General features: G+C 33.8%; 1 protein-coding gene and 2 long non-coding RNA genes across 3 annotated transcripts; all 3 read left to right on the top strand.

The window, feature by feature from the left end:
* The first annotated feature begins 998 nt into the window (after positions 1-998).
* Positions 999-2993, top strand: LOC133037660 (uncharacterized). The gene is made up of 3 exons (XR_009687719.1): positions 999-1691; positions 2059-2491; positions 2751-2993. It is a non-coding gene; the product is annotated as an uncharacterized LOC133037660 (long non-coding RNA).
* Positions 2994-8621: 5628 nt separating this feature from the next.
* Positions 8622-9543, top strand: LOC133037659 (uncharacterized). The gene is made up of 2 exons (XR_009687718.1): positions 8622-9019; positions 9279-9543. It is a non-coding gene; the product is annotated as an uncharacterized LOC133037659 (long non-coding RNA).
* A 7408-nt stretch (positions 9544-16951) lies between these two features.
* On the top strand, positions 16952-20745 carry LOC115716329 (ATG8-interacting protein 2). Its single transcript, XM_030645097.2, has 3 exons — positions 16952-17395; positions 18104-18968; positions 20109-20745. The coding sequence occupies exons 2-3, from the start codon at positions 18135-18137 to the stop codon at positions 20211-20213; spliced, it is 939 nt and encodes a 312-aa protein (XP_030500957.2). The 5' UTR covers positions 16952-17395; positions 18104-18134; the 3' UTR covers positions 20214-20745.
* The last annotated feature ends 4565 nt before the right edge of the window (positions 20746-25310 follow it).

Raw genomic sequence — 25310 nt, 5'->3', positions numbered from 1 at the left:
GCATTTCTTGAAACATATGATGCCAATTAGTAGGAGGATTAGCATTACCAACCCCCGCATTATCCCCCAGATTCTGCAGAGGTGGAGGCGGTGCCGATGGATCGGTTTGGGCAGCCCTAGGCTCTACTTGCTCGCCCTGTGGTCTAGATGATTGCGGAGGGTCCATTACTAGTACCCCTGTTGTAATATCCCGATAAGTCTAATGGTAATTAATTAGGGTTTATATTTATATTATGTGTTAATCAGGTAATAAGTGGGATTATGATCCTACTAATTTATTTCAGCATAAACTTTAAATTTTACTATAAGTGAGTAAATAAGCGTAATTTATAAATTACGGAGATTTATATAGAATGTGTGAATGTAATATGAGCTATATGTGGAATAAAAATATTTTCAGGTTCGGTGACCTTGAAGACCTGATTAGTGGATAAATAAGCGTAATTTGTTAATTACGGAGATTTATTTGAAATATGTGGATATAATATGAATTATTTGTGAAATAAAAATACTTTCAAGTTTGGCGACCCTGGAGACCCGATTGGAGGCCAAAAATGTCACAACAGTTTTAGTTAGAAATATTGATGAGATTATTGGGATAAATTGATTTTAAAAATATCGGGGTATTTTAAGGTACTCGAAGTTGGCCAAATACCCTAGAAATAGAGATTTCTTAGTGGCTAAGAAATAATAAAATAACTATTAATAATAAAGTTTTTATTAATATTATTATTAATATTATATTATTATTAATATTATATTATTATTATTATTATTATATATAAAAACGAAACAGTGATTTCGTTTTGTTTAAAAATATATATATATATATATATTAAGTTTTAAGTTATAACAGTACAGAACGAACGAAAGGAACGAAACCCTCGTTCTCTCCCTTCGACAAAATTTTCTCATCTTATATCCATTTTTTTCGATTTTCAATCCAAAACTTAGCGATCTAAGCTCCGGTAGTAGCAGGATAGCAAATCCTTGAAAAGGGAAAGCTTAAGGTATGGTTTAATTTCGTTTTAAGTTTAAAAACGATTGGTTTTATATAGGGGCTTTATGATTTAAAAAGGTTATGGAGATTCTGACTTTGTAGAACTGTTCTTTGGTAAATATGGGACTAGTTTATGTGTTTACTTGTTGAATTTGAAGTGATTTTGAGTTAGAAATCGAGTTTGGAACTTTTTAAAGCTTAGTCCGAACGTTAATGGCGTTTTTCATTTAAAGGGTCGATTTTTATTTCTGTTACGTAAGGATGGTAATATTTATGGTATATATGCGCCCTGTGAAGTTTGGAGTGATTTGGATAAGTTTTGATAGTGTTTCGGTGAGTGCGAAAATTGTGATTCTCGAGTTTTATAGTTTTTAGAAATTCCTAAGAGATCAGAAATCGTATTTTTGTCATAACTTTTGACTCGGGTGTCCGTTTTGGACATTCTATATACCGTTTCGAAGCTTGCGACGAGCTCTACAATATGGTGTATGCTTTAGAATCAAAATATAAGTTTTATTTTAGTGTATTTATACCGCGGGGTTTGGTAGAAAACCCTAGATTGTCTTATGTGAATATAAGCAGTGTTTTGGGATAAACACTTATTAGTTTATCGTTGTTGTGACATAGGGCCGAGATCATCGGGAATAGTTCTCCACTTGGGTTGGCCGAATTGTATGAACCTGGATTAAAGGTAAGAAAAGTATATTGTACTGCATAGTACGCTGTATGTAATACAGTTAGTATTGTTATGAATTGATCAATATTGAGATATAGTTAATATTGTTATATATTGAAAAGTATATTGTACTGCATAGTACGTTGTATGTAATACAATTAGTATTATTATGAATTGATTAATATTGAGATATAGTTAATATTGTTATATATTGAAAAGTATATTGTACTGCATAGTACGTTGTATGTAATACAATTAGTATTGTTATGAATTGATTAATATTGAGATATAGTTAATATTGTTATATATTGAAAAGACTGATTCGTTGAGCATTGATAATGTGATAATATTATGCATGTGATATATGGGCTCACCTGATTAGGTGATGCAATTTTCCTAGCGACGTACTGGGCGTAAGTACGGGCGTCAGTGATATATGATGAGTACCGAGTGTAGGTACGGGCTCACCTGATTAGGTGGTGTGATTTTCCTGGCGACGTACTGGGCGTAAGTACGGGCGTCAGTGATAGGATAAGTATCGGGCGTAGGTACGAGATCGTCTAATTAGACGATACGACATATTGGTGCCAGATTGTGGCACGGGCTCACCTGATTAGGTGATGCAATTATATGATATATGAGTGCAGGTGTTTGGCATAGGCTCACCTGATTAGGTGATGCAGTTATGCGACATATGGGTGCCAGGCTATGGCACGGGCTTGCCTGATTAGGCGGTACAATACAAGATCGTCAGATTAAAGCATCGACTTGCCTGATTAGGCAACATGATGTCATGAAGATGGTTGCTTTATGAGGTAACATATATATTATTTATATGATTAAATGAATATGAATTCCATTATTGGTATAATGGTTTTGTATTACCAAATATCCGTATACTAATGTTTATTCGTGGCAGATGCCAGTAGTGATTTGGATTTCATCTTATGAATAAAGTGTGATGGTTTGATTCTTATTGTGTATAAATGACAATATTCGAATAATAAACTATATGATTGTTATTATTACTTTTCTTGCTGAGTCCTTGTGACTCACGGGTGCTATGTGGTGCAGGTAAAGGCAAAGAAAAGCTAGATCAACCATGAGGTGGCAGTCTTCTCCAGCAATGTACATATTGACCTCACTGGCCTGCGTGCCGAGTTGCCAGGAGTTGTTTTGGACTGGCTGTATCTGCTGTGTATTTTGATTTTTTGTTTAAATGGTTGTCGTATATATTTCTTTAGCAAAACTTTTTATAACAGGGATTCCCGGAACACACTTTTTATGCCGTTATAATGTCCGTTTTTAGTGTTTTAATTTAGTGAAGTTTTTAATATTATCACAGTTTTTAATATTAATTAATTATATTAGTATTAAACTAGTTTATAAAATCACACACGTGGCGTCCCTATAGATTAGGGCGTTACAACTTGGTATCAGAGCAGCCATGGTTTTAAAGGTCCTGAAGACTGGTCGAATATGTACATTTGCTGCAAGGACAGGTCGACTCATGGTATATAGTAAGTATTTATATTATTTTCTATTGGCTACCTGCCTAGGCAATTATAAAGTATTTTGGGAAAAGTAGCATACTGATAATTTTGATAAGAATATGTGTATGGTATATGCATAATGATATTAATATTCGTCTGAGTTTTAAATAGTTAGAAGATGTGGACTAAATTTGTGATAAGTTAAGCAGTAAGGGCAATTAAATAGTATGATTAGCGAGCTGTCTGAGCTCATGACAAACGGTAAGGAAGAGAATTCTTCATTGCCATAATCCTGGGAACATGTAAATTCTGTTATGCAGGATATGATTAGACAATAAAGGAAAACAGATCTGAGATTTGAAAGAACAATAGGCTCATCTTTTGTCTATTCTTATATTACCAACACTTCCTGTTTTACCACTAGATGTGGTGGAATATATGAAGCTAACTTACTAGTAGATCAAGAAGCAAAAACTAAATGAACCACAAATTATGAGATAGAACGAAGGGTTCTATGGTGACCATGATAGCGGTCAAAGTGAATATAAGAGATGGTGACCTTATCCGGAGTGTTCAAGATGTAAAAAGGCGCCATTTGAACCAATGTAGAGCCAGATCTTGTTTTATTGTGGGATAGTGGGTCATCTGAAAAGAACCTGTCCACAGTTAAGAAAGATTAATGTTAAAAAAAAAAAAAGTGTACGGATCCTGCCCAAGTGCCGGTTATGATTCAAGGGGACCCGAATATCGGTCCTTCGGCCGACTCAAGCTAGAATTTATGGGCAATATTATAATTGTTATTGATATTAAACATTGTACATTTAGTTAGAGACATCAAGAAATCTGAATGGACTGTGCATGTATGTTATTTAGTGGTAATCCATTTAATAGGATAGACAGATTAGAAAGATGACAATATGAGTTAAATTGTTGATATTCCCTAGTGGGATATAGAACATAAGTAGTTAATGGAGGCATCGATCTAATTGATTCAAATAACAAAATTTTTTGTATAGAAGTGATCTAGCGTTACCAAAGGTAAGACAATTTATGAGTATTGTCTGGAACCTAGGTGAATTGAAGACAACGATTGTGTAGTAATTTTGAGATTATGTAGGCGTGGGACTATCTATGTTAGCAAGAAGCATCTTGTTTTGGTATCTCACCATGAGGGAACTCCATGGTTGAGTGTCTTTGACTTGGGGTGATTTCATTTAGGAAATTTCCCCATGAAGCGTGCGAGTTGGAGCAAAGCATGTTGGAAACACTTAGATTGGTCCGTGGGACCAATCGTCAGTCCAGGAAACAGCTAGAGTGATGCACTCATGTATAAGAGCCATCATTCTGTGAGCGTAAGGGCCCAATGGAGACTTGAAGCGGGGATGTTACTAGGGTAATGTATAAAAGAACGTCAGGAAGAATAGTGGTATCACTAAAGTAAAGAAGATTACTTAAATTACTTAAGGTGACACGATAATGATGGAGAGTACTTTATAATTGACTGGATAGTCAATGTGATTTATAAGGAGACCATTGAAATTCTAGGAAAGGATTACTTTATTAAGCAATTATTGAAAGACATACTCACCCAGAATGGGGAAAAACTTATGAATTGAGATGTAATTTAATGGACATGTATTTGAGTGATTGGTGAATATTGGATCACAAAGTATGTTGTTTATTAAAAAAAAAAGCTATATAATTGAGTGTACAATAAGTTTTAAAGTGGTTAACCAAGTATGAAGATAGTGATGATTGCAAGGAAGCAGTGGTATCGTATGAACTAGGGAGTGAAACTTTAGTGGTAATGATGGAAAAGAACATTAAGAGTCTCAGATATCGATGAATCAGCATCATCAATGGGAGACTCACTATAAATTGGTATGGTAGTTTGTACCAAAGGTTGTCAATAAAATAAAGAATATACTTGAGGTATGTATTTTTCTGGATGTGCTTGAAAATATTATCAATATTTCTACCAAACACAGAAAAAAAAAAAAAACTTCAGGATCAAGGAATGATCTTTAATTAAATGTTATTAGTTGAGAATTCGGGAAATGGGTATTTCCAGTTTAGTTGTGGGTACTTGGTATGAGCAATGTTGCCTCTACTGTATACGTTACATTGATTCACTTTATAATGGTAGTTAACTGTAAGTGATTGGGAAATTTCAAAGTTGTGTCAGCTCAAGAGAAATTGATGCAAGTTAAAATAAGTAGAAACGAACAAGATTCAAGTTAACAATAAGATGGGAATTCCTTAAGTTTAAGTGAACAAAAACCGATGAGGAATTGCAAGAGGTTAATGAAGGGAGTGATGGCAATTGAATTTTATTAATGAAAGAATGAAAGTAAGAAATACAATTAGGAACGACAAAGAAGCATCTACTTTCTGATAACCCACTATGAGCTTACCTTGGAGTTAAGCATACTTAACTTGGGTAATCTCAAGATAGGAAATCTTTCGGTGAGTCATCCCGGAAAGCGTATGAGTGAGGACAAAGTACGCTAGAAAGATTCATATTAGGATGCAGAATTGATAGTCGTTCCAGAGATTATCAAGAGGAATGGATGTGTTAATAAGCAGAAATTTACCAGGTATTGAGACAAGTAAGTGGGCGGAAATAAGAAGCGCTCTAATTGAATATCTATCAGAAATGAATACTTAACTTGTTACTAAGTTAAGTCAGTAGATCAGCTTAGGAGATCTCATAGAAGGAGTAGAAAGACATAATTATGAATTATGTACTATGGGATGTTATGATTTTGACCGAGTAGTAACGGTTGGACATACAGAGTTAATATGTTGTCTATCAGTGTAGAAAATTTATACTATAAATGAGAATACAAAATTCATACGAAGGAATAGTCTAATCTTGTGAAATTCCAAGGTTGATATCTTTGGCTATGATATTAAGAATTAAAGAAGGTTATTGAGAACCATGGAGGTTAAAGCGAAAATAGTATGATGTTTTATTCTTGAAAGGTGGGTAACCTGAGAAGATCAATGGAATATTAGAAACATGTTGTGAGCATATTTAATAAAGGATAGATTATCTTAAAATAATCTCTTCCCTGATGAGGTTTTTATTTAAAAGTGATAATTAAATGTACCACAGGTTAAGTACCTTAATAAGTGTGGTACAAGAGAAATATTAAATACCTGTTTACTGAGGTAATTAGGCTAGGTAGCCTATCAGCTAGCCTTAACTCCTGCGTTGTCCGGAGTATATAATGTAATTCATGTCTCTATGCTGAGAAAATATGTATTAGACTGGACCTATATTCTGAGCTGTGATGATGTTCAAGTTCAGACAAATTTATTATATGGGAAAAATATCTTGTCCATGTTTTGGACTAGAAAGATGAGGTACTATAAAATGAGACAGTTCCACTAGTTAAGAAATTGCTGTAAAAATATATATAGCAAGGTAGAAACAGCAAATTGAGAGTTAGAATCATAGATATGGGGGTAATATCCCAAATTGTTTAAATAAATTTCGAGGACGAAATTTTTATAAGGAGGGGATAGTTGTAATATCCCGATAAGTCTAATGGTAATTAATTAGGGTTTATATTTATATTATGTGTTAATCAGGTAATAAGTGGGATTATGATCCTACTAATTTATTTCAGCATAAAATTTAAATTTTACTATAAGTGAGTAAATAAGCGTAATTTATAAATTACGGAGATTTATATAGAATGTGTGAATGTAATATGAGCTATATGTGGAATAAAAATATTTTCAGGTTCGGTGACCTTGAAGACCTGATTAGTGGATAAATAAGCGTAATTTGTTAATTACGGAGATTTATTTGAAATATGTGGATATAATATGAATTATTTGTGAAATAAAAATATTTTCAAGTTTGGCGACCCTGGAGACCCGATTGGAGGCCAAAAATGTCACAACAGTTTTAGTTAGAAATATTGATGAGATTATTGGGATAAATTGATTTTAAAAATATCGGGGTATTTTAAGGTACTCGAAGTTGGCCAAATACCCTAGAAATAGAGATTTCTTAATGGCTAAGAAATAAGAAGATAACTATTAATAACAAAGTTTTTATTAATATTATTATTAATATTATATTATTATTATTAATATTATATTATTATTATTATTATTATTATTATTATTATATATAAAAACGAAACAGTAATTTCGTTTTGTTTAAATATATATATATATATTAAGTTTTAAGTTATAACAGTACAGAACGAACGAAAGGAACGAAACCCTCGTTCTCTCCCTTCGACAAAATTTTCTCTTTTTATATCCATTTTTTTCGATTTTCAATCCAAAACTTAGCGATCTAAGCTCCGGTAGTAGCAGGATAGCAAATCCTTGAAAAGGGAAAGCTTAAGGTATGGTTTAATTTCGTTTTAAGTTTAAAAACGATTGGTTTTATATAGGGGCTTTATGATTTAAAAAGGTTATGGAGATTCTGACTTTGTAGAACTGTTCTTTGGTAAATATGGGACTAGTTTATGTGTTTACTTGTTGAATTTGAAGTGATTTTGAGTTAGAAATCGAGTTTGGAACTTTTTAAAGCTTAGTCCGAACGTTAATGGCGTTTTTCATTTAAAGGGTCGATTTTTATTTCTGTTACGTAAGGATGGTAATATTTATGGTATATATGCGCCCTGTGAAGTTTGGAGTGATTTGGATAAGTTTTGATAGTGTTTCGGTGAGTGCGAAAATTGTGATTCTCGAGTTTTATAGTTTTTAGAAATTCCTAAGAGATCAGAAATCGTATTTTTGTCATAACTTTTGACTCGAGTGTCCGTTTTGGACATTCTATATACCGTTTCGAAGCTTGCGACGAGCTCTACAATATGGTGTATGCTTTAAAATCAAAATATAAGTTTTATTTTAGTGTATTTATACCGCGGTGTTTGGTAGAAAATCTTAGATTGTCTTATGTGAATATAAGCAGTGTTTTGGGATAAACACTTATTAGTTTATCGTTGTTGTGACATAGGGTCGAGATCATCGGGAATAGTTTTCCACTTGGGTTGGCCGAATTGTATGAACCTGGATTAAAGGTAAGAAAAGTATATTGTACTGCATAGTACGCTGTATGTAATACAGTTAGTATTGTTATGAATTGATCAATATTGAGATATAGTTAATATTGTTATATATTGAAAAGTATATTGTACTGCATAGTACGTTGTATGTAATACAATTAGTATTATTATGAATTGATTAATATTGAGATATAGTTAATATTGTTATATATTGAAAAGTATATTGTACTGCATAGTACGTTGTATGTAATACAATTAGTATTGTTATGAATTGATTAATATTGAGATATAGTTAATATTGTTATATATTGAAAAGACTGATTCGTTGAGCATTGATAATGTGATAATATTATGCATGTGATATATGGGCTCACCTGATTAGGTGATGCAATTTTCCTAGCGACGTACTGGGCGTAAGTACGGCGTCAGTGATATATGATGAGTACCGAGTGTAGGTACGGGCTCACCTGATTAGGTGGTGTGATTTTCCTGGCGACGTACTGGGCGTAAGTACGGGCGTCAGTGATAGGATAAGTATCGGGCGTAGGTACGAGATCGTCTAATTAGACGATACGACATATTGGTGCCAGATTGTGGCACGGGCTCACCTGATTAGGTGATGCAATTATATGATATATGAGTGCAGGTGTTTGGCATAGGCTCACCTGATTAGGTGATGCAGTTATGCGACATATGGGTGCCAGGCTATGGCACGGGCTTGCCTGATTAGGCGGTACAATACAAGATCGTCAGATTAAAGCATCGACTTGCCTGATTAGGCAACATGATGTCATGAAGATGGTTGCTTTATGAGGTAACATATATATTATTTATATGATTAAATGAATATGAATTCCATTATTGGTATAATGGTTTTGTATTACCAAATATCCGTATACTAATGTTTATTCGTGGCAGATGCCAGTAGTGATTTGGATTTCATCTTATGAATAAAGTGTGATGGTTTGATTCTTATTGTGTATAAATGACAATATTCGAATGATAAACTATATGATTGTTATTATTACTTTTCTTGCTGAGTCCTTGTGACTCACGGGTGCTATGTGGTGCAGGTAAAGGCAAAGAAAAGCTAGATCAACCATGAGGTGGCAGTCTTCTCCAGCAATGTACATATTGACCTCACTGGCCTGCGTGCCTAGTTGCCAGGAGTTGTTTTGGACTGGCTGTATCTGCTGTGTATTTTGATTTTTTGTTTAAATGGTTGTCGTATATATTTCTTTAGCAAAACTTTTTATAACAGGGATTCCCGGAACACACTTTTTATGCCGTTATAATGTCCGTTTTTAGTGTTTTATTTTAGTGAAGTTTTTAATATTATCACAGTTTTTAATATTAATTAATTATATTAGTATTAAACTAGTTTATAAAATCACACACGTGGCGTCCCTATAGATTAGGGCGTTACACCTGTAATCAACAACCCCAACGAGTTAAGCACCAATACCACACTTACGCACTTATTGCCTTAAACCCTAACTCATCTATTTACCTCATATAAATATCCATTTAAACAAATAACATTTAAAGAATGGCATCACATAACACAAACAATCTAGATGCTTGCATACTACCTAAAATGGAAAGCGGTAAACCGATGATCACACAAACAGTAAAGTATTTACTCTCAATACTTACTGCACCATGAGTCGAGCTTGTCTCTGACGATGAATGTACATGTTCGACCGGTCTACAGGAAGTTTAAAAACCTTGGCGCTCTGATACCAAATTGTAACGCCCTAAATAATTAGGCACGCTACCCAAGATACTTACGAAATCCTAATCCCCTAATTGGGATTACTAATAAGATTAGCGCGGAAATTAAACTTTTATTATAAATGGAATTAAAATAAAACTTGTAATAATTTAAACTTTACAATCTAAAAGTTACAAAAGTTGGGATCCCAAAAACATTTACAAAATATTATTAAAAGTCCATTTTCTTTCACCCGGCCTAAGCGGCAAACCAGAGTCTCAAAAATACAACACTGGTAGACCCCAACCCGCTTGGTGTGATATGGCTCAGACATGACATTCGTCGCCCAGCTCCTCCACTCATGGCTGATCAGCAATAGTCTTACCCTTTCCTGCACAGTAGAGCGCCCGTGAGCCAAGCCCGACAAGACTAAATAAAACATATCAACAATATGCTCATCATATAGTACAAACAACAATGCCATTCAAGTTTGTCTGTGTGACACAGACCTGAATGTTGCGCTCACATGCCTATTTATGTTTACGTGGCGTAAACCTACGTGTTGCTCTCACACGTCTATTTACAATAAGGCCTTACAATGGTTCTTCTCGGTTCTGATTACCGAGTCCAACCTGATTATGCCTTGATCGCATAATCCTTAAATCTCAATATAATCATACACTTAGCATGGCATAGTATCTATTCAACTTATATCACTAGGGTAATAACCCTAGGCTATTAACCGCTCATATTAGGGTAATAACCCTAATCCCGGTTACAATTACTCACATATATCAATTTCAATATAAGCGCCACCACGCATACTCTACGTGCTAACTACTGTCTTACCTGTTGTCCCGCAAAGGCAGAGATTCCAAATCCCCAGGTGCTCCTGACCAGGTGCCGGTAATCCTAGTCACACAATCTGGGATTTCACAAATAGGGTTAACCCCTGATTTCACATTCATAAAATATATTCATGGCATTTAAAATACAGATAATCACATGGAGCTTGAAATGGGCTTTCCAACGATATAAAGAACTCCCAAAACGGAGTCCCGAGTCAAAAGTTATGGCCAAAACAAAATTCAGCATTTCCCGATGTACTCCAACCGGAATTCCGGTTGGAGCAGCCCTGAACCAACCGAAATTCCGCTTGTCTAGGCAGAGAACACGAAAATTTTCAATCTTTAAGTCCTCAAAACTTGCTCAAATCTTCCGCAAACACCACCAAACTTTCCAGAGCATCATTATATGACATAATAAACATATTCCACAACTCAAACACAATAATTTCACTAAGAATCAAAAAGTGCCATTAAAGCTCCAATCTTGAGTTCCATGAACTCAAGCTTGCTTTTCACAACCAAATTCTCAATTTACCACTTACAGCAGCTAGCAAATATTATAGGGTCTAAAATACATATTTATGCATCAAAATCCAACAATAAACCCCATAATTTCAGATTGCACAATAATCACATATACCTCAATCTCATGCTCAAAAGCTAGAGCTCACAAACTAGCTCTAAACTATAATTCCCAGCAATCAAGCAATACATACAGCTAGAATTAAACATGAAGATTACCCTAAAATTGATCCAAGGCTCATCCAAACACAATCCCACACAAAAACCACAAGATTCATGTAAAAACATGCTCATACCAACTAAAGAACATCAACATGCAACACAACATCATCAACAACCTATTTCATGCATTTCTAATAATCAAAATTCAGTAGATACAACTAAAATCACAGCTGTAAAGATTACCTCAAGTCTCAAGCTAGGATTAAGCACAAATACACCAAGATTCCAAGCTCAATTCAAACAATTCCACACCAATTCAAGATGAAAGTTCAAGAGAGGGTTAGAGAGGGAGAGAGGGGTCAGGTATGAGGGAGGAGAAACCAGAATTTTCTATTCATTTTCCTCAAAATTCCATCTTTTATTAATTGTAGAAAATAAAGGTCAAAAGACCATTTTGCCCCAAGGGCTATAAAACATGCATATACACTCACATGGGCAATTTAGTCATTTCATGCTCATTAATTTCCAAATAAAATTCAGATTTCTCATTATCAAATAAAATGCCAAATATCTCAATCCAATTTACATTTCGGGCTCGAACCCAGTTCGGCCCGAAATACCCGGTTGTGACAATACTGCGCCAACCTGTCAGAACACACCTGAAATGACAACACATGCATACTATATAATAATATAGTTCTATTAAGCACGTAATTAAATTAATTTCATCAATTTACCCTTCTCGGGTCATAATTACTAAAATGCCCCTAGCTCACCAACGGGGTCTTAGCATATTGTAAATCAATTAAATTCACATATATTGAATCATATAATAATATAATTCCTCACTTATTCATAATTATCTAATTAGGGTTTTACTAATCCATTCATAACTCTAGGGTATTACACTAACTTTGCCCTAACATGCAGAAAAAATAGGAAAAGTGTGCACAGAGACTTACACAAAGGTGATAGGCGAGAAGTTGATGTCATCCGGTGGTAGAATTTGGTCTGGCATTGGTGGAGGAACAACAGTAGGAAGTCGAAGATTTCTAAAATTTTTCGAATATGTTGGTTGGGTTGAAAATTGCGAAGTGGTGAAAGTAACCCAGCAAAGGAAAGGTGCTAGCTTTTATAGGCCAGAAGAGGTGCAAGGCAACTGTGATCAGACACCATCGTACGGTGGGAATTCGTAGCAATTCAAATTCCGCGATCCAACGGATAGGGTGAACACACGTAAAGAGGAGAAAGGACGGTTAAAACGTTTGAGTACCTCCCTGACAACGGTATTAATGCAAAGGTCTATCAATAGACGGGAAGCGAATCATTACCTTCAAAAGGAAATAAAAATCAATGATGACAATCATAAATACGACCCACGTGCCAGGGGCACGTGCCACTACATTTATTAGAGATCGGAGGCCGCATACAAGTCTCATTTACCTATTACTAAATGAGACTTGGGGGTAAATGTTGCCTTAGATTTTTCCCAAAATACGTGGCCGCGGCTGCGTATGACACGTAGATCAAAAGGACACCTCACCCAAGAACTGGTTGAGTCATACATACACGGATAAGTGTACTTCAGTGAGTAAGCCCCTGGAGAAGTACATAAAGCATGTCCTTCCTCTCTAGGAGCTATAAATACAGCAAAGCATCTCTGAGAGAAGGAGAACCTGTTCGAATTGTCACCTCACATTTAATGCAGCATGGGGAAAACATCTTGGAACGCCCATAAGAGGACATGTCAGACAGTGTAAGCCTCATTTACGATAATTAAACGATAATTAAAGGGGCTAGTGACAACTCCATTATGAAGAATCACATCAATCAAGGAAGGAGGAAGATTACTCTCACCTAATCCCTATGATACCTACAGCATAGGTCATGTATGCCCTATTTTATATCTCTTGGGAACTTGTGCACATACATTGCTGGCACTCAAAGACAAGTGATCCCTTTTTAGCTATCCTTACCAAACTCTATAAATACCCTTGAACAAAATGGGAAGGGGGATCGATCGAAAAAACAAAACAAGAGAGAGAGAGAGAAAAAACTCACCAAGAATATTCTCTGTATAAGAACTCTCATTAATACAAAAGACTCGTGGACTACGACTCATTAATGCCCGAACTACGTAAAAATCACCTGCATATATTATTCCAAAGCTCTCATCATTATCTCATTTAATTGGTTGCCGAAAATCTCAGTCAACAATATGAAAAACAAAACTCAATAAAAATTCAAGGCAGAGATAAAAACCCCTCTGATACTAATTATTAGACTATAATATAATATGAAAGATAAAACATATATAAACGATATGTAATGTGAAATAAACTGTAAACATACCGAAAACGTATATGTAATGAAAGGATCAAAATACCTCCAACCATTGATGTTTGAGCTTCAATCCCTGTGATAGCTTTGGTATGGGAAGTCAGACTTCCTCGATCTCTTAACTCTCTTTAGATAGAATTTTACTGTTTTGAACAGAATGAGTGAAGAGCTCGGGGACCGAGACTCTATATTTATAGGTGAAATACTCCATCAGTATCTGCGCCACATTAATTGTCAGAATATTTTAATAATTAATTCTAAAAATTAAATCAGGTAATAAATATTAAAAACATATAGAGAATATTACGTAATTAATTTTGTCCAGATTCAATGAATATAAAATATTCATTTATCACAAAATCAATTCTTTATTTTATTTCATAATTAAAAATATTATAATATTAAATAATATATTAAATTTTGTATTAACATTTACAAATATATAATAGAGCACAAAAATACAAAATTAATATAAAAATATTACAAAATTATTATTTTTTTTGGTTAAATAATAGGGGTGTTCATTGGATCACATCTAATGGATTTGGACCCATCCGATCCAATCCAATTATTTATTGGATATTGAATTTTTCCATCCGATCCAATCCAATTATTTATTGGATATTAGATTTTGCCATCCGATCCAGTCTAATTGAATTGAGTCATCCGATCCGATCCAATGGATGTATTGGATTAGATTGGTTCCATCCATTGGATGCTTTAACTGGTTTTTTATTAGATTGGATTGGATTCATCCAATGGATCCAATAGATGAATCCAATCCATTTTAGCCACTATTTAGGCTGATTTCATTAAAAAAAAAATATATGAAAAAACATAATTTAAAATCTAATAATCCAACATAGATAATAAACAATAGTTTAATCCAAATCTAACCTAATTTTCATGATCCCATAATAAAAATATAACACAAATCTAACTTAATATGCAAAAGTCTTAAGAAACAAGTCCAATACATCAAATGCAAATATTATAAAAAATATTAAATCAATCACTCTCAAGATGGGCAGCATAATTAATATAATTTTTTAAAACAAAATAATTAAATATATAAAATTATAAATATTAAATATGATTGGATGATATTGGATTAAATCGGTTCGGTTATCTATTGGATTAGATGTCTCATCCAACCTCCGATTCGATCCAATTGGATTGTTAAAAGGGCATTTTACAAAAATACTGAATTTGGGGTAATACTTTTCAATTTTACTGCCACACGGCAGAATTTACATTTATACTGTCCTCCCCCTTTTTTTTTTCTTTTATACTGTCAATACCAAAACAAAAGTATGAGGCCTCCATCTTTGACAATCACAGACATAACCACCACAACAACACCAGGACAACCGGAAAATAACCATTAATTCCGACAATATTGAACAAAAGCAGTAAAATCGACGTCAATAAATAATCATGGCAAAACAACGGTAAAACAACACTAAAACAATCAAACAAAACAAAAGAAAAAAATGATTAAAAAAAACAAACAATCACGTACAACCTCAACACCAGATGCAAAATCAACTATATTTGCAAGTCTATTCCTAGAAAATTATAATACAAAAAACTACTAAAACAACACTGAAACAACACAAAAACAAATGAAGCAAATATAACTACTTAGAAAAATATAAAAGAAACACACACCTCAAAACTCTCTTGTGAGTGAGCTCGTCAAATGTATTTATAGGAGAACCAGAAGAAAAAAACCACAAAAATAGCCAAAGAGAACGAAGAAGAAATGTATTTATAGCCTCCATCTTCCACACTCACATACAGAACCATCACAACAACACGAGAACACCCAGAAAATACCTATTAATTCCAGCGAGATGGAGCAAGGGCAGTGAAATCGGCATCAAATAAATAAATCATGAAAAACAATAGTAAAACAATACTAAAACAAATAAAACAATAAAAAAATGATCAAAAATTAACTATGTTGTGCACATCCTCAATACTAAATGCACTATATTTGCAAGAAAGTTCTGGAAAATTAGAACAAAAAAAACCACACTAACTCTTATATTTTAAAAAAAAAACGTAACTAAGAACTTCAAAAAATTTAAAAAAAAAAGAAGAAGAAGAAAAGAAAAGAAGATGAAGAAGAAGAAATGAACATGAAAAAAAATAAAAATCATGAAAAACAACAGTAAAACAATACTAAAACAAATAAAACAATAAAAGAAAAAAATGATCAAAAATTAACTATGTTGTGCACATCCTCAATACTAAATGCACAATATTTGCAAGAAAGTTCTGGAAAATTAGAACAAAAAAAACCATACTAACTCTTATATTTTCAAAACAAACGTAACTAAGAACTTCAAAAAATTTAAAAAAAAAGAAGAAGAAAAGAAAAGAAGATGAAGAAGAAGAACTGAACATGAAAAAAAATAAAAAAGTTATATGTTGATGGAGAGAAATAGAGAGAACTTGAGGAAGTAGAGAGTGAAAAAAATGAAGAAGATGATGAATAGTAAGAGAGAATAATGGAGAAGTGAGATTAAAGTGAAAGAAATGAGTTTGAAATATTTTAGGTGACATATTTTTATCATCAATTTCAATTAAAAAAATAATAAAAAAAATATATATGTCACTAAAGTGACAACACAAGTCACATCACACATTTATACCTTTAAAATATTTTTTTTTTTGATGAATTTATACCTTTAAAATATAATATAATTTTAATTAAAAGAAAATTAACAAAAAAAAAAAAAAACTCACACGTTTTTTTACAATTTATAATATATATATATTTATTTAAAGTTTGCAAAGGCTTGCAAAGGCAGTATACTGCCAAAAAAAAAACAGTACAAAAGTAAATTCTACCGTGTCACAGTACAAATGAAAAAAAAAATAGAAAAAATAGTAATAAGTGTAAATTTCCCTTGTTAAAATTTGCATCCGATTCGATTATAACTAGATCCAATTCTATTGGATCGATTAAGATTTTAACGGTTGATTGAGATTGGATTGAATGGCTTTCAGCACGCCACTATAAATATAACTCAAGTTTTACCTCAACACAATATATAGAGTGGGTCCAACCTAGATTAGTGAAGTACACCTGGCGTGAAGACAGCGAACTCCTCAAACTCACGTAGCAACAAAAATAGTTGACACTCGCGTCACATTAAATTCTAACCTTTAATCGCACGCAATAGCAAACCAGTTTTCCCGTTTTGGTTTTGGTCTCAAGCTATACTTCCTTCGTTGGTTTCCCTTCACTGTAAGGCGTATCAAACAAAAAATGTTTCTAAGATGAATCTGGACCGTTCAGCTAAGCACAAAATTTTTAAAACTGCCCAACCCAAAATCCAACTTACGATAGCCGGTTCTCAATCCAAACGTATGCTAAGCATAAATGAATTTTTACCGGTACCGCCAGTTTCCTCATCCAAAATAATATTTCTTACCCCTATCATGAAAATTGTATTGACAATCCGTACAATCTTCTTCATCTTGTAAAGAAGAAATTCTCCAACTTTTTTTTTTTTCCAGATTTTACAAGTTTTTGTTTTACAAAAAGTCTTAACCCGATCGACTCAGTTTAGATCTCGTCTCGTTCAACTAGGTGAGTTATTTTAAATCGTTGAACTTCTTCGACTCTCTATGTTTTTCTTTATTTTGGTTTGTTGGTCTGATTCGAATCGGTGTATGATGTTATTATGATTATGATGATGGTGGTTGGTTTCGATTACGTTCTATTGCGCAGGTTTTTCTTTGATTATCTATCTTATGTTGTTTTATTGCGATTCCATATCCTCCGATTGAGAAATTTGTGATTTTCGTTATATGATTTTGTAATTTTATATGCTGGTAAGGTTAGACTTTGTATTATTTCTTCTCGTGAAAGTTTTGAAAGTTGTGCTGGTCTGGAATTCTTAGTTGATTGCTGTTTGAGTTGAAATTATACTTTTAATAAGTATCTGTGTCTTGGTATCATGATTGCAAATGTTTTTCCTGTGTGTATCAATCGCTTTTTCGATATCAATCTTTTTATGGGTTGCGTCCTATCATGTTTGTTAAATTAGAGATAGACAACTAGACCCCATTTGTACTCTATGTAGTAGGATCTTTTCGTTAATTTGTTTGTCCAATGCATGATTAAGTCTTTTATCACTATAATCTATGCGATCCTGAAGAGATAAATTTTGCTTATTTGCTTCTGGAGTGGTTGTCGTATCTTTGTGGTGATTTGATTAGAGTGGTGCATTTTGTTAGTGAAGAATTTATTCAGATTGGTGATTTATTTTATTTTAATTTTTTCCCTTTAAATTAGGTTTAACTGGAAAACCCATAGGTGCTGGAAGATGACAGACAAGGAGGGAGAAGACATCATTTCTCGTGGGAATGAATGGGAAGTTGTTTCACTTACAGCATCAACATATGCTGCTGCCCCTGGTCCAAAAGAAGTTGAGTCAAACGATAATGACAAGGGCACATATGGAGTGGAAGCTGAAACTTCCCGTGCTTTGTTCATGTCAGGGCATTTTGTTTTTCCACCAAGTCAGCATGAGAATTTGCCCTTGGAATCTGACAATGATAAGATTAGTGATGAGCACGGGGATAAAGATGTGGTATCTGAATTGGCTGCTGGAGAAGAGGGGAGAACTAGTGGCAAGGATAATGAAAACTTGACTTTTGAACAACTGACTGTAACAGATGACTTTCCAGGAATTTCCTTTTTCAACGAGAAGGGTAATAGGCCACCCTTTCATGGTACAGATTTTGAAGAAGGCACAAATATTCCAGGATTAAATCTAATTGAAGAACAAAATGTGTATAGTGCTGCCAAGTATAGTTCTTTCCAAACTGAAACAAATTTAGTTGGTTCAGCACCATATAGTGAGGAGACAGCTATTCCTGAATATGTTGAAACATCAGAAGAAAACCTTGATGCTGGGGACTTAACTCTTTCACCAAGGCCTTTGAAAGATGACAAACGTGATGGTTCTGGACTTCCATGTGAAGCTTGGTGGAAAAGAGGAGCTGCATCTTTATATTCTCAAGCAAAAGAAGCAAATACATTCTGGTCTATCTTTGTTGCAGCAGCTGTTATGGGCCTTGTAATTCTGGGGCAGCATTGGCAGCAAGAAAGATGGCAGGCTCTGCAACTTAAGTGGAAGTTCAGCCTTAATAGTGAGGTTTGTTGATTGCTGTTATTCCTTTCTAATGCAAGTTAGCATGAATAGTTACTTACTTTCCTAGTTGGGGTCGTGGAGCTTTTGTCCTGTTATACAAATTTATGACTTAGCTCACATATGAAGTTAAATCAAGATTCTTTTTTCTTTCTTGTGATTATAATTGACTTCCATGCATTTATGAAATTGCTATGATAGCCAGCTTTTTCTTGTGATAATAGTTTGACCAATAAGCTGCAAAGGTATCTACCACTACCACTACAGTAGATAGAGCAATGATAGGGAAATTAATAATGAAAAAGTGGTAAAGGAATTTGATTTATATGGATTGGTTTGTGTTTGAGATGTTTGCAGTGCTACGTGCTTGATTTTGTTGCTATACTATGATACTTTAATTTCATTTGTTTGCTGTCAAACGAATAATGTGGGTTTGTCAGTTATTTTCTTTATTATTTAGTATAAATTAACTGATGAATTTTCTTAGTAGTTAGTTTCTCTAATTTTCTTGTCAATCAGTGGTTATCTTACGTTGTCCTTTGTGATGAAGGTGTTCTGTGAATCTTTTGCCTTGATTTTTAATATGATAATTATATATGCTCACTTTTTAGTATCCCCAAGTTATAATTTTTTAGTTTTTGAAGTAATTGCTGATCATTAGATGGTGAATTGAGATAATTGTGGACAAGTCATGTTAGTATGAAGTGCTAAATGGGGAGATATGCCCATCAACACGTTGAAAACATTACCTGATCCAATTTTTTGTGATGTTGAGATAATCTGTAGTAGTTTTGGCCTTTGTTCAGATTATTGAAGCATAAGTATTAGTTGCATGATGATTTTTAAAAGATATATCTTTTATTAACAATATATGTTAATGTTACAAGTAATATTTAAAGGAGCCTACAAAATCAGCTGCCATTAGGTGGTGCTTTTAGCTCTATGTACTTTTCTTCATGGACAATGTGAAACAGAGTTTGTCAAGACTCAATAATGCACAGCTATTGTTTGGACAATTATTTATCAGTACACTTGTTTAGGATCACTTTAATGTTATGATTTATTTGTGCACTACTGTGTGTTTTTGTTTTAACATTTAAAACTAAAATTAATGGAGGCTTCTTCTTTTTCTTTTCTTATTTGCAGAGGGCAAGCAGAGTGTTTGGTCCCATTTCTCGACTAAAAGATGTGATTGTGGGAGGTCACCGCCGTGGATCCCTCATTAGAGGCAGCACATCAAGTGAGAATTAAGATGTTGACATCGTCCCCAAGAGAAGGGGTCAACATTTCAGGTAAGACTTTTCTAGATGATGACGAAAAATATAAGAGGCAATTGGGAGATATGTTTGGATGTGATATCTCTCTAGTTTGCTGCAGTGTGGTATGCATTTTTCTTCTTTTCTTTCGTAAAGTTCCTCCATCGAACCCTTAAAAAAGAAAGAAAAAAAGAAAGCTTGATATTGTAGTTTATTTATCTGCTGTTGTATTTCTCCGAATTTGTATCTGTATAGATATTCAGTGCTGGCATTTACTCATTTGTTTATCCATGTAATATGGTTCTGCTCCTTCATACGGTGTATAGTGTGATCAAAGCTCCAAAGCTTCATATCATTGACAACTTTGTAGGCTTAAAAGAAATTTATTTGTGCACAGTGCTAGTGAAATGGTTGTTGGGTTGATGCTTTTTATGAGCTGATCATCTAAACTATACTAGATAGTGATTATTGCATCCCTAAAAACTGAATGTTGCTATGTTATAAGGAAAAAGTTTTTTTGTATGTAATTATTCTGTCAATACTAGGTGTTTCATGTTAACCTTAAACTGTAACACAAGCTTCAGTTTCAAATCCCAAACTTTATTTTTATTTTTGGTTGCATTTTTATAAAAATAAAAACTGACCTCATCGATGTTTATAGACTTAATAGTACTAACTAGGGGTGTTCATCCGATCCAATCCGCACTTTTTTGGTTAAACAACATCCAATCCACACTAAGTGCGGATTTCATATTTTGGATCCAATCCGACCCGCATAAGAGTTTAAATCCAATCCAATCCAATCCGCAATAGTGCGGATTGGATCGGTTATTTTGGATCGGTTACTTTTTTAATAATAAATTATTTAATATTGCATAGAAAAAAAAATTAAAAAAAGACTATTGTTTCTTAATCTCCAATACTAATCTATTTCCATCTCTATTTATATACAAATTAAACCAATATACATAATATATCAATATATATATATACTTATCTTTAGATTTATACTAAAATATATATGTATCTAATTACTAAAATAAATAAGCTAGTATATATATATTTAAACTTTATGTGTATGTGTCTATGTGAATAAGAATTATTTTTCTTGTGTTTTTTATTACAAAATAAATAAAATGCACCAACTCAATATATTACTAAAAAAGATTAAGAAATTAGAAGTTTGTGTCTTTTTTTAATTAATATATATTACATATTATAATTTTTTAAAAATATATATAATTAAGTGCGGATTGGATTGGATCGGTTACTTTTTGAGGTCAAACAACATCCAATCCGCACAAGTGCGGATTTTAGATTTTTCAATCCAATCCAATCCGCACAAGTGCGGATATCCGCATTTTGCGGATTGGATTGGATTGGATCGTGCGGATTGGATTGGATCGGATACTTTGTGAACACCCCTAGTACTAACTATACCTTTACTTACATAATGCGAAACTACAAATTCAATTCCATTTTTAGCTTGCCCTTTGTATAAGAAATCATGTTCACGACGCTATATGTTGTACATTTACTTTAGGGACTCTTTTCTTAAAAAAAAAAAAAAAATGTTACATGCTTTTTATAGGTTTTATTTACAAAAAGTATAAATCATACTATCTTTTTTTACGAATTACAAATCATACTTTTTGTTCTTTTTAATCATTTAACTATTTGTATGAGAATATTAGTTTGTTAATGTGTTTTTCATTTTATTTTCTTTTTAAGTTTTCAAATGTATGGTGTTTAGATCCTGATAAGATATAATGTTGTACTTAATTAAGTTGTAATAATTATAATTGAATTGCTGAAAATTTCATATTATACAACTTTTTTTAAACTTGAATGGAGTGTTTTTTTTTTTTTTTGAAGAATTGTAACTTTCATTAATAAAAATGAAGTACAATGTTCCTTATCAAGCCTCAAAGTTTTTTTTTTTCAATACAATGAGCATCAACATTATTATTTCTAGGAACAAAGTTAATCGAAACTTTAGGGAATTTTGATAAGGTATTACAAATATTTTTCACTAAATCAGCAATAGTAGAGAGATCTTGTTTACAATTCGTTATTTTATTCACAAGAATTTTTGAGATGACATTGGCAATAACTATAAATAGTGGAGCACAAACTAATAGGACGAAAATCTTTAATATGGGATGCATTAGACCTTTTGGGAATAAGGACAACAAGGGTGTTGTTAATAGAAGTCATGTCGGCATCATTATTAAGGATACTAAAAACAGCGTTACAAAAATCTACCCCTACAATATTCTAATTCTTTTGATAAAAACTAGCATTGAGACCATCAAGGCCATGAGCCTTATCTTCCGAGATAATGAAAAAAGCAGATTTGACCTTCTTCGAAGTAAAAGGCTCAAACAAAAATAAAAATTGGCTATCACTAACCCTCCTATCCACCACCGAAAGAATATCATGAACATTGTCCATGTTAACAGTTTGGGTACAGAATAAGTAAGCATAATAGCACTTAATCTCAGACCGCAAATCTGGACAGGAAGATATCACTTTACCATCACTAAGAGTGAGTGATCTGATATGGTTATTCCTTTTCCTTGTACAGGCTTTGCTATGAAAGAACCTAGTATTCTTGTCCCCAGCTTGAAGCCACTGAATTTTAGATCTTTGTTTCGAAAAAAGTTTCTGCTTATACATCAAGCTATCTAATTGGGATTGCAAATTCCTAGCATTAGTGAGGTCCTCATTAGAAAGGGAAAGATTAGAGTAGAGAGAGGTGAGGATATCATCAATATGTTTAATTCTAGAACTAAAGTTATCTACCGAATGCCTCCAGGTCTTAATAGAGATGATACAACAAGTTTATTTGGAAATAAGCTTATCTAAGGGGTTAACAACATTGCTACCCGGGGCATTAGACCAAGAGTTAGTAATAGTATGAAAAAAAGAAGGCTCGGTAAGCCAGTGATTCTCAAAAATAAATCTCCTTTTATGCTTATTATTCATACAATCATCATTAAGAATAAGATTCAACACTTTATGGTCAGAACTATAAAAACTCTAATGCTGAAGGGTAGCATTAGGAAAGAGATCAAACCAGTTTTTGGAAGAAATGACCCAATCAAGACACTCAAAAGATGAGCCATGCTTCCAAGTAAAATGATTACCAACAAAATGAATCGGCTGAAGATCAAATTTAGTAACAAAATTTTGAAATTGAGTAATAGCATAATTGGGGGGATTCGAACTGCTCATTCTATCATCCATTGAAAGGTAATCATTAAAATTACCAATAATAAGCCAAGGAAGTAAAGGCGCATTATCAAAAAGCCTATTAATTAAAGTCTAAGTATGACACTTTTCATGCAAGTAAGGGGAGCCGTAAAAGTAAGAAACACGACAAGTAACATTCATATTAAACTTTATAATATAGTCTATATGGTTAAGAGAGAAATTTAAAATATTAATATTGATATCCTCTTTCCAAAACAACAAACGACCCCCCCCCCCCCACCCAAACCTTTCTTAAGAACCTCAAAGGCATGATCAAAAAACAACTTAGTTCTCAGCCTTTCACAACTACCAGACTAAAGTTTTGATTCCATAACAAACATAAATAAAGGCTTATTTTTAAATACAATAAGGGAGAGGTTTCGGAATGCTCGGGGATTCCCCAACCCACGAGCATTCCAGCTTAAGAGACTCATTTTTTAGGCGGGGTTGCTCAGCTACACCCGCCTGTTCACTAGAAGTAGTAACATCAGAAGAGCTCACAACAACAACAGAATTAGCACAAGCTCTTTTTAGCATTTTCCTCACAAAATCACCCACCAACATAGAATGAGAGGTAAACGCAAACCTCTTTTCCCCTAGGATAGCCTTTCCTTTAGCATTCAAGGAAGAGGCCGTGGACTGAACCCTAGCAGGAGGAACAAACATGTTCACAGCTTGACTAGAATTGACAACATCCAAGGAAAGAACAGGAGGAAGTGAGCAGACTGCATTCACTGACAGATTGGAAGAGAAACCATAACCAACCTCCATAAGAGATAAGGTAACATCCTCTCTCAAACTATTAGACATATTGAGCTTAGAGGTTTCATATCTCACGCTACTGGTTCCTTGCATAGTGTTAACAGTGTCAGGAATGAATTCTCCAGCATCAGAAGCAATCAAAATGGGGGTAACTGATGGACCAGCATCCGTGTCCTTAGTGGTAAGGAATTGACTAACCGCTTCAACCAAAGATTGATCACGATTAGTTTAAGTGGAAGGAATCTCCTCAAGGGGCACCGAGTTTGTTAAGTCAAATGGGTTGCGTTTAAACAAAGACTTGGCAGGAGCTTTCAAAAGTATTTTGTAGGGAAGATGAGGTGGGTAAGCATGGTCATCACACTTCTTCAAGTAAGAGACACACTTAGCGATAGTGTGATCAAATAAACCACAGTGATAGCAAATATTTGGAAGATTTTCATACTTGAAATTGAGCCATTTCTCACGGGAAATGCTCTTAAAATCCACAGTGATACCCCTCCTAATGGGCTTGGAGATATCTATTAGCACTCTGACTCGAAGGAAAAGGTCAGAAACATCAAGAATAGTTTTCGGGTCAACCTCAAGGAAATTTCCAACCTCATCACCAATAAGCTTATCAAGCTTGTAAGATTTTTTCCGAAAAGGAATAGAGTGGGCTTGGATCCAAAAAGGGGAGTACCGAAGTTGGTCAGGGAGAAGGGCACCAAGGCCCTCAATATTAGCACATGTTATAAGACAATGATAAAAATGCCATGGTTAGCCCTCAAGAACACGTCTCATATCTCCCTCACAACCAAGCTGAACTATAAACATTCCTGAGCCATAATTCGAGAAAGTAAGAGGAGCTCTAACTATCCAAGCATTCCTCATAGCATCCTCAAACCATTCTAGTTTGATAACTTTAGGAGTGAACACACAAAGATAAGACAAATGTTTTTATTGCTATGGTTAACAATAAGGTTGTCTTCTATAAACTCATGGGTGGTCGACTCACACTCAGTAAGGTTGCGGTTTTGAGAGAAGGATTGAGTAATGGAATCCATAGGACAGAGAGAACTTAAAACCACACAGAACA

Source organism: Cannabis sativa, chromosome 5, assembly GCF_029168945.1.
Source record: "Cannabis sativa cultivar Pink pepper isolate KNU-18-1 chromosome 5, ASM2916894v1, whole genome shotgun sequence".
NCBI classification, from domain to species: domain Eukaryota; kingdom Viridiplantae; phylum Streptophyta; class Magnoliopsida; order Rosales; family Cannabaceae; genus Cannabis; species Cannabis sativa.
This window is presented reverse-complemented; position numbering and strand designations above follow the sequence as displayed.

Bases quoted from the DNA above. Each gene is read 5' to 3' on its own strand.
- LOC115716329 (XM_030645097.2), top strand. From the start codon at position 18,135: ATGACAGACAAGGAGGGAGAAGACATCATTTCTCGTGGGAATGAATGG. The intron at 18,969-20,108 runs GTTTGTTGATTG...TCTTATTTGCAG, and splicing joins AGTTCAGCCTTAATAGTGAG to AGGGCAAGCAGAGTGTTTGG.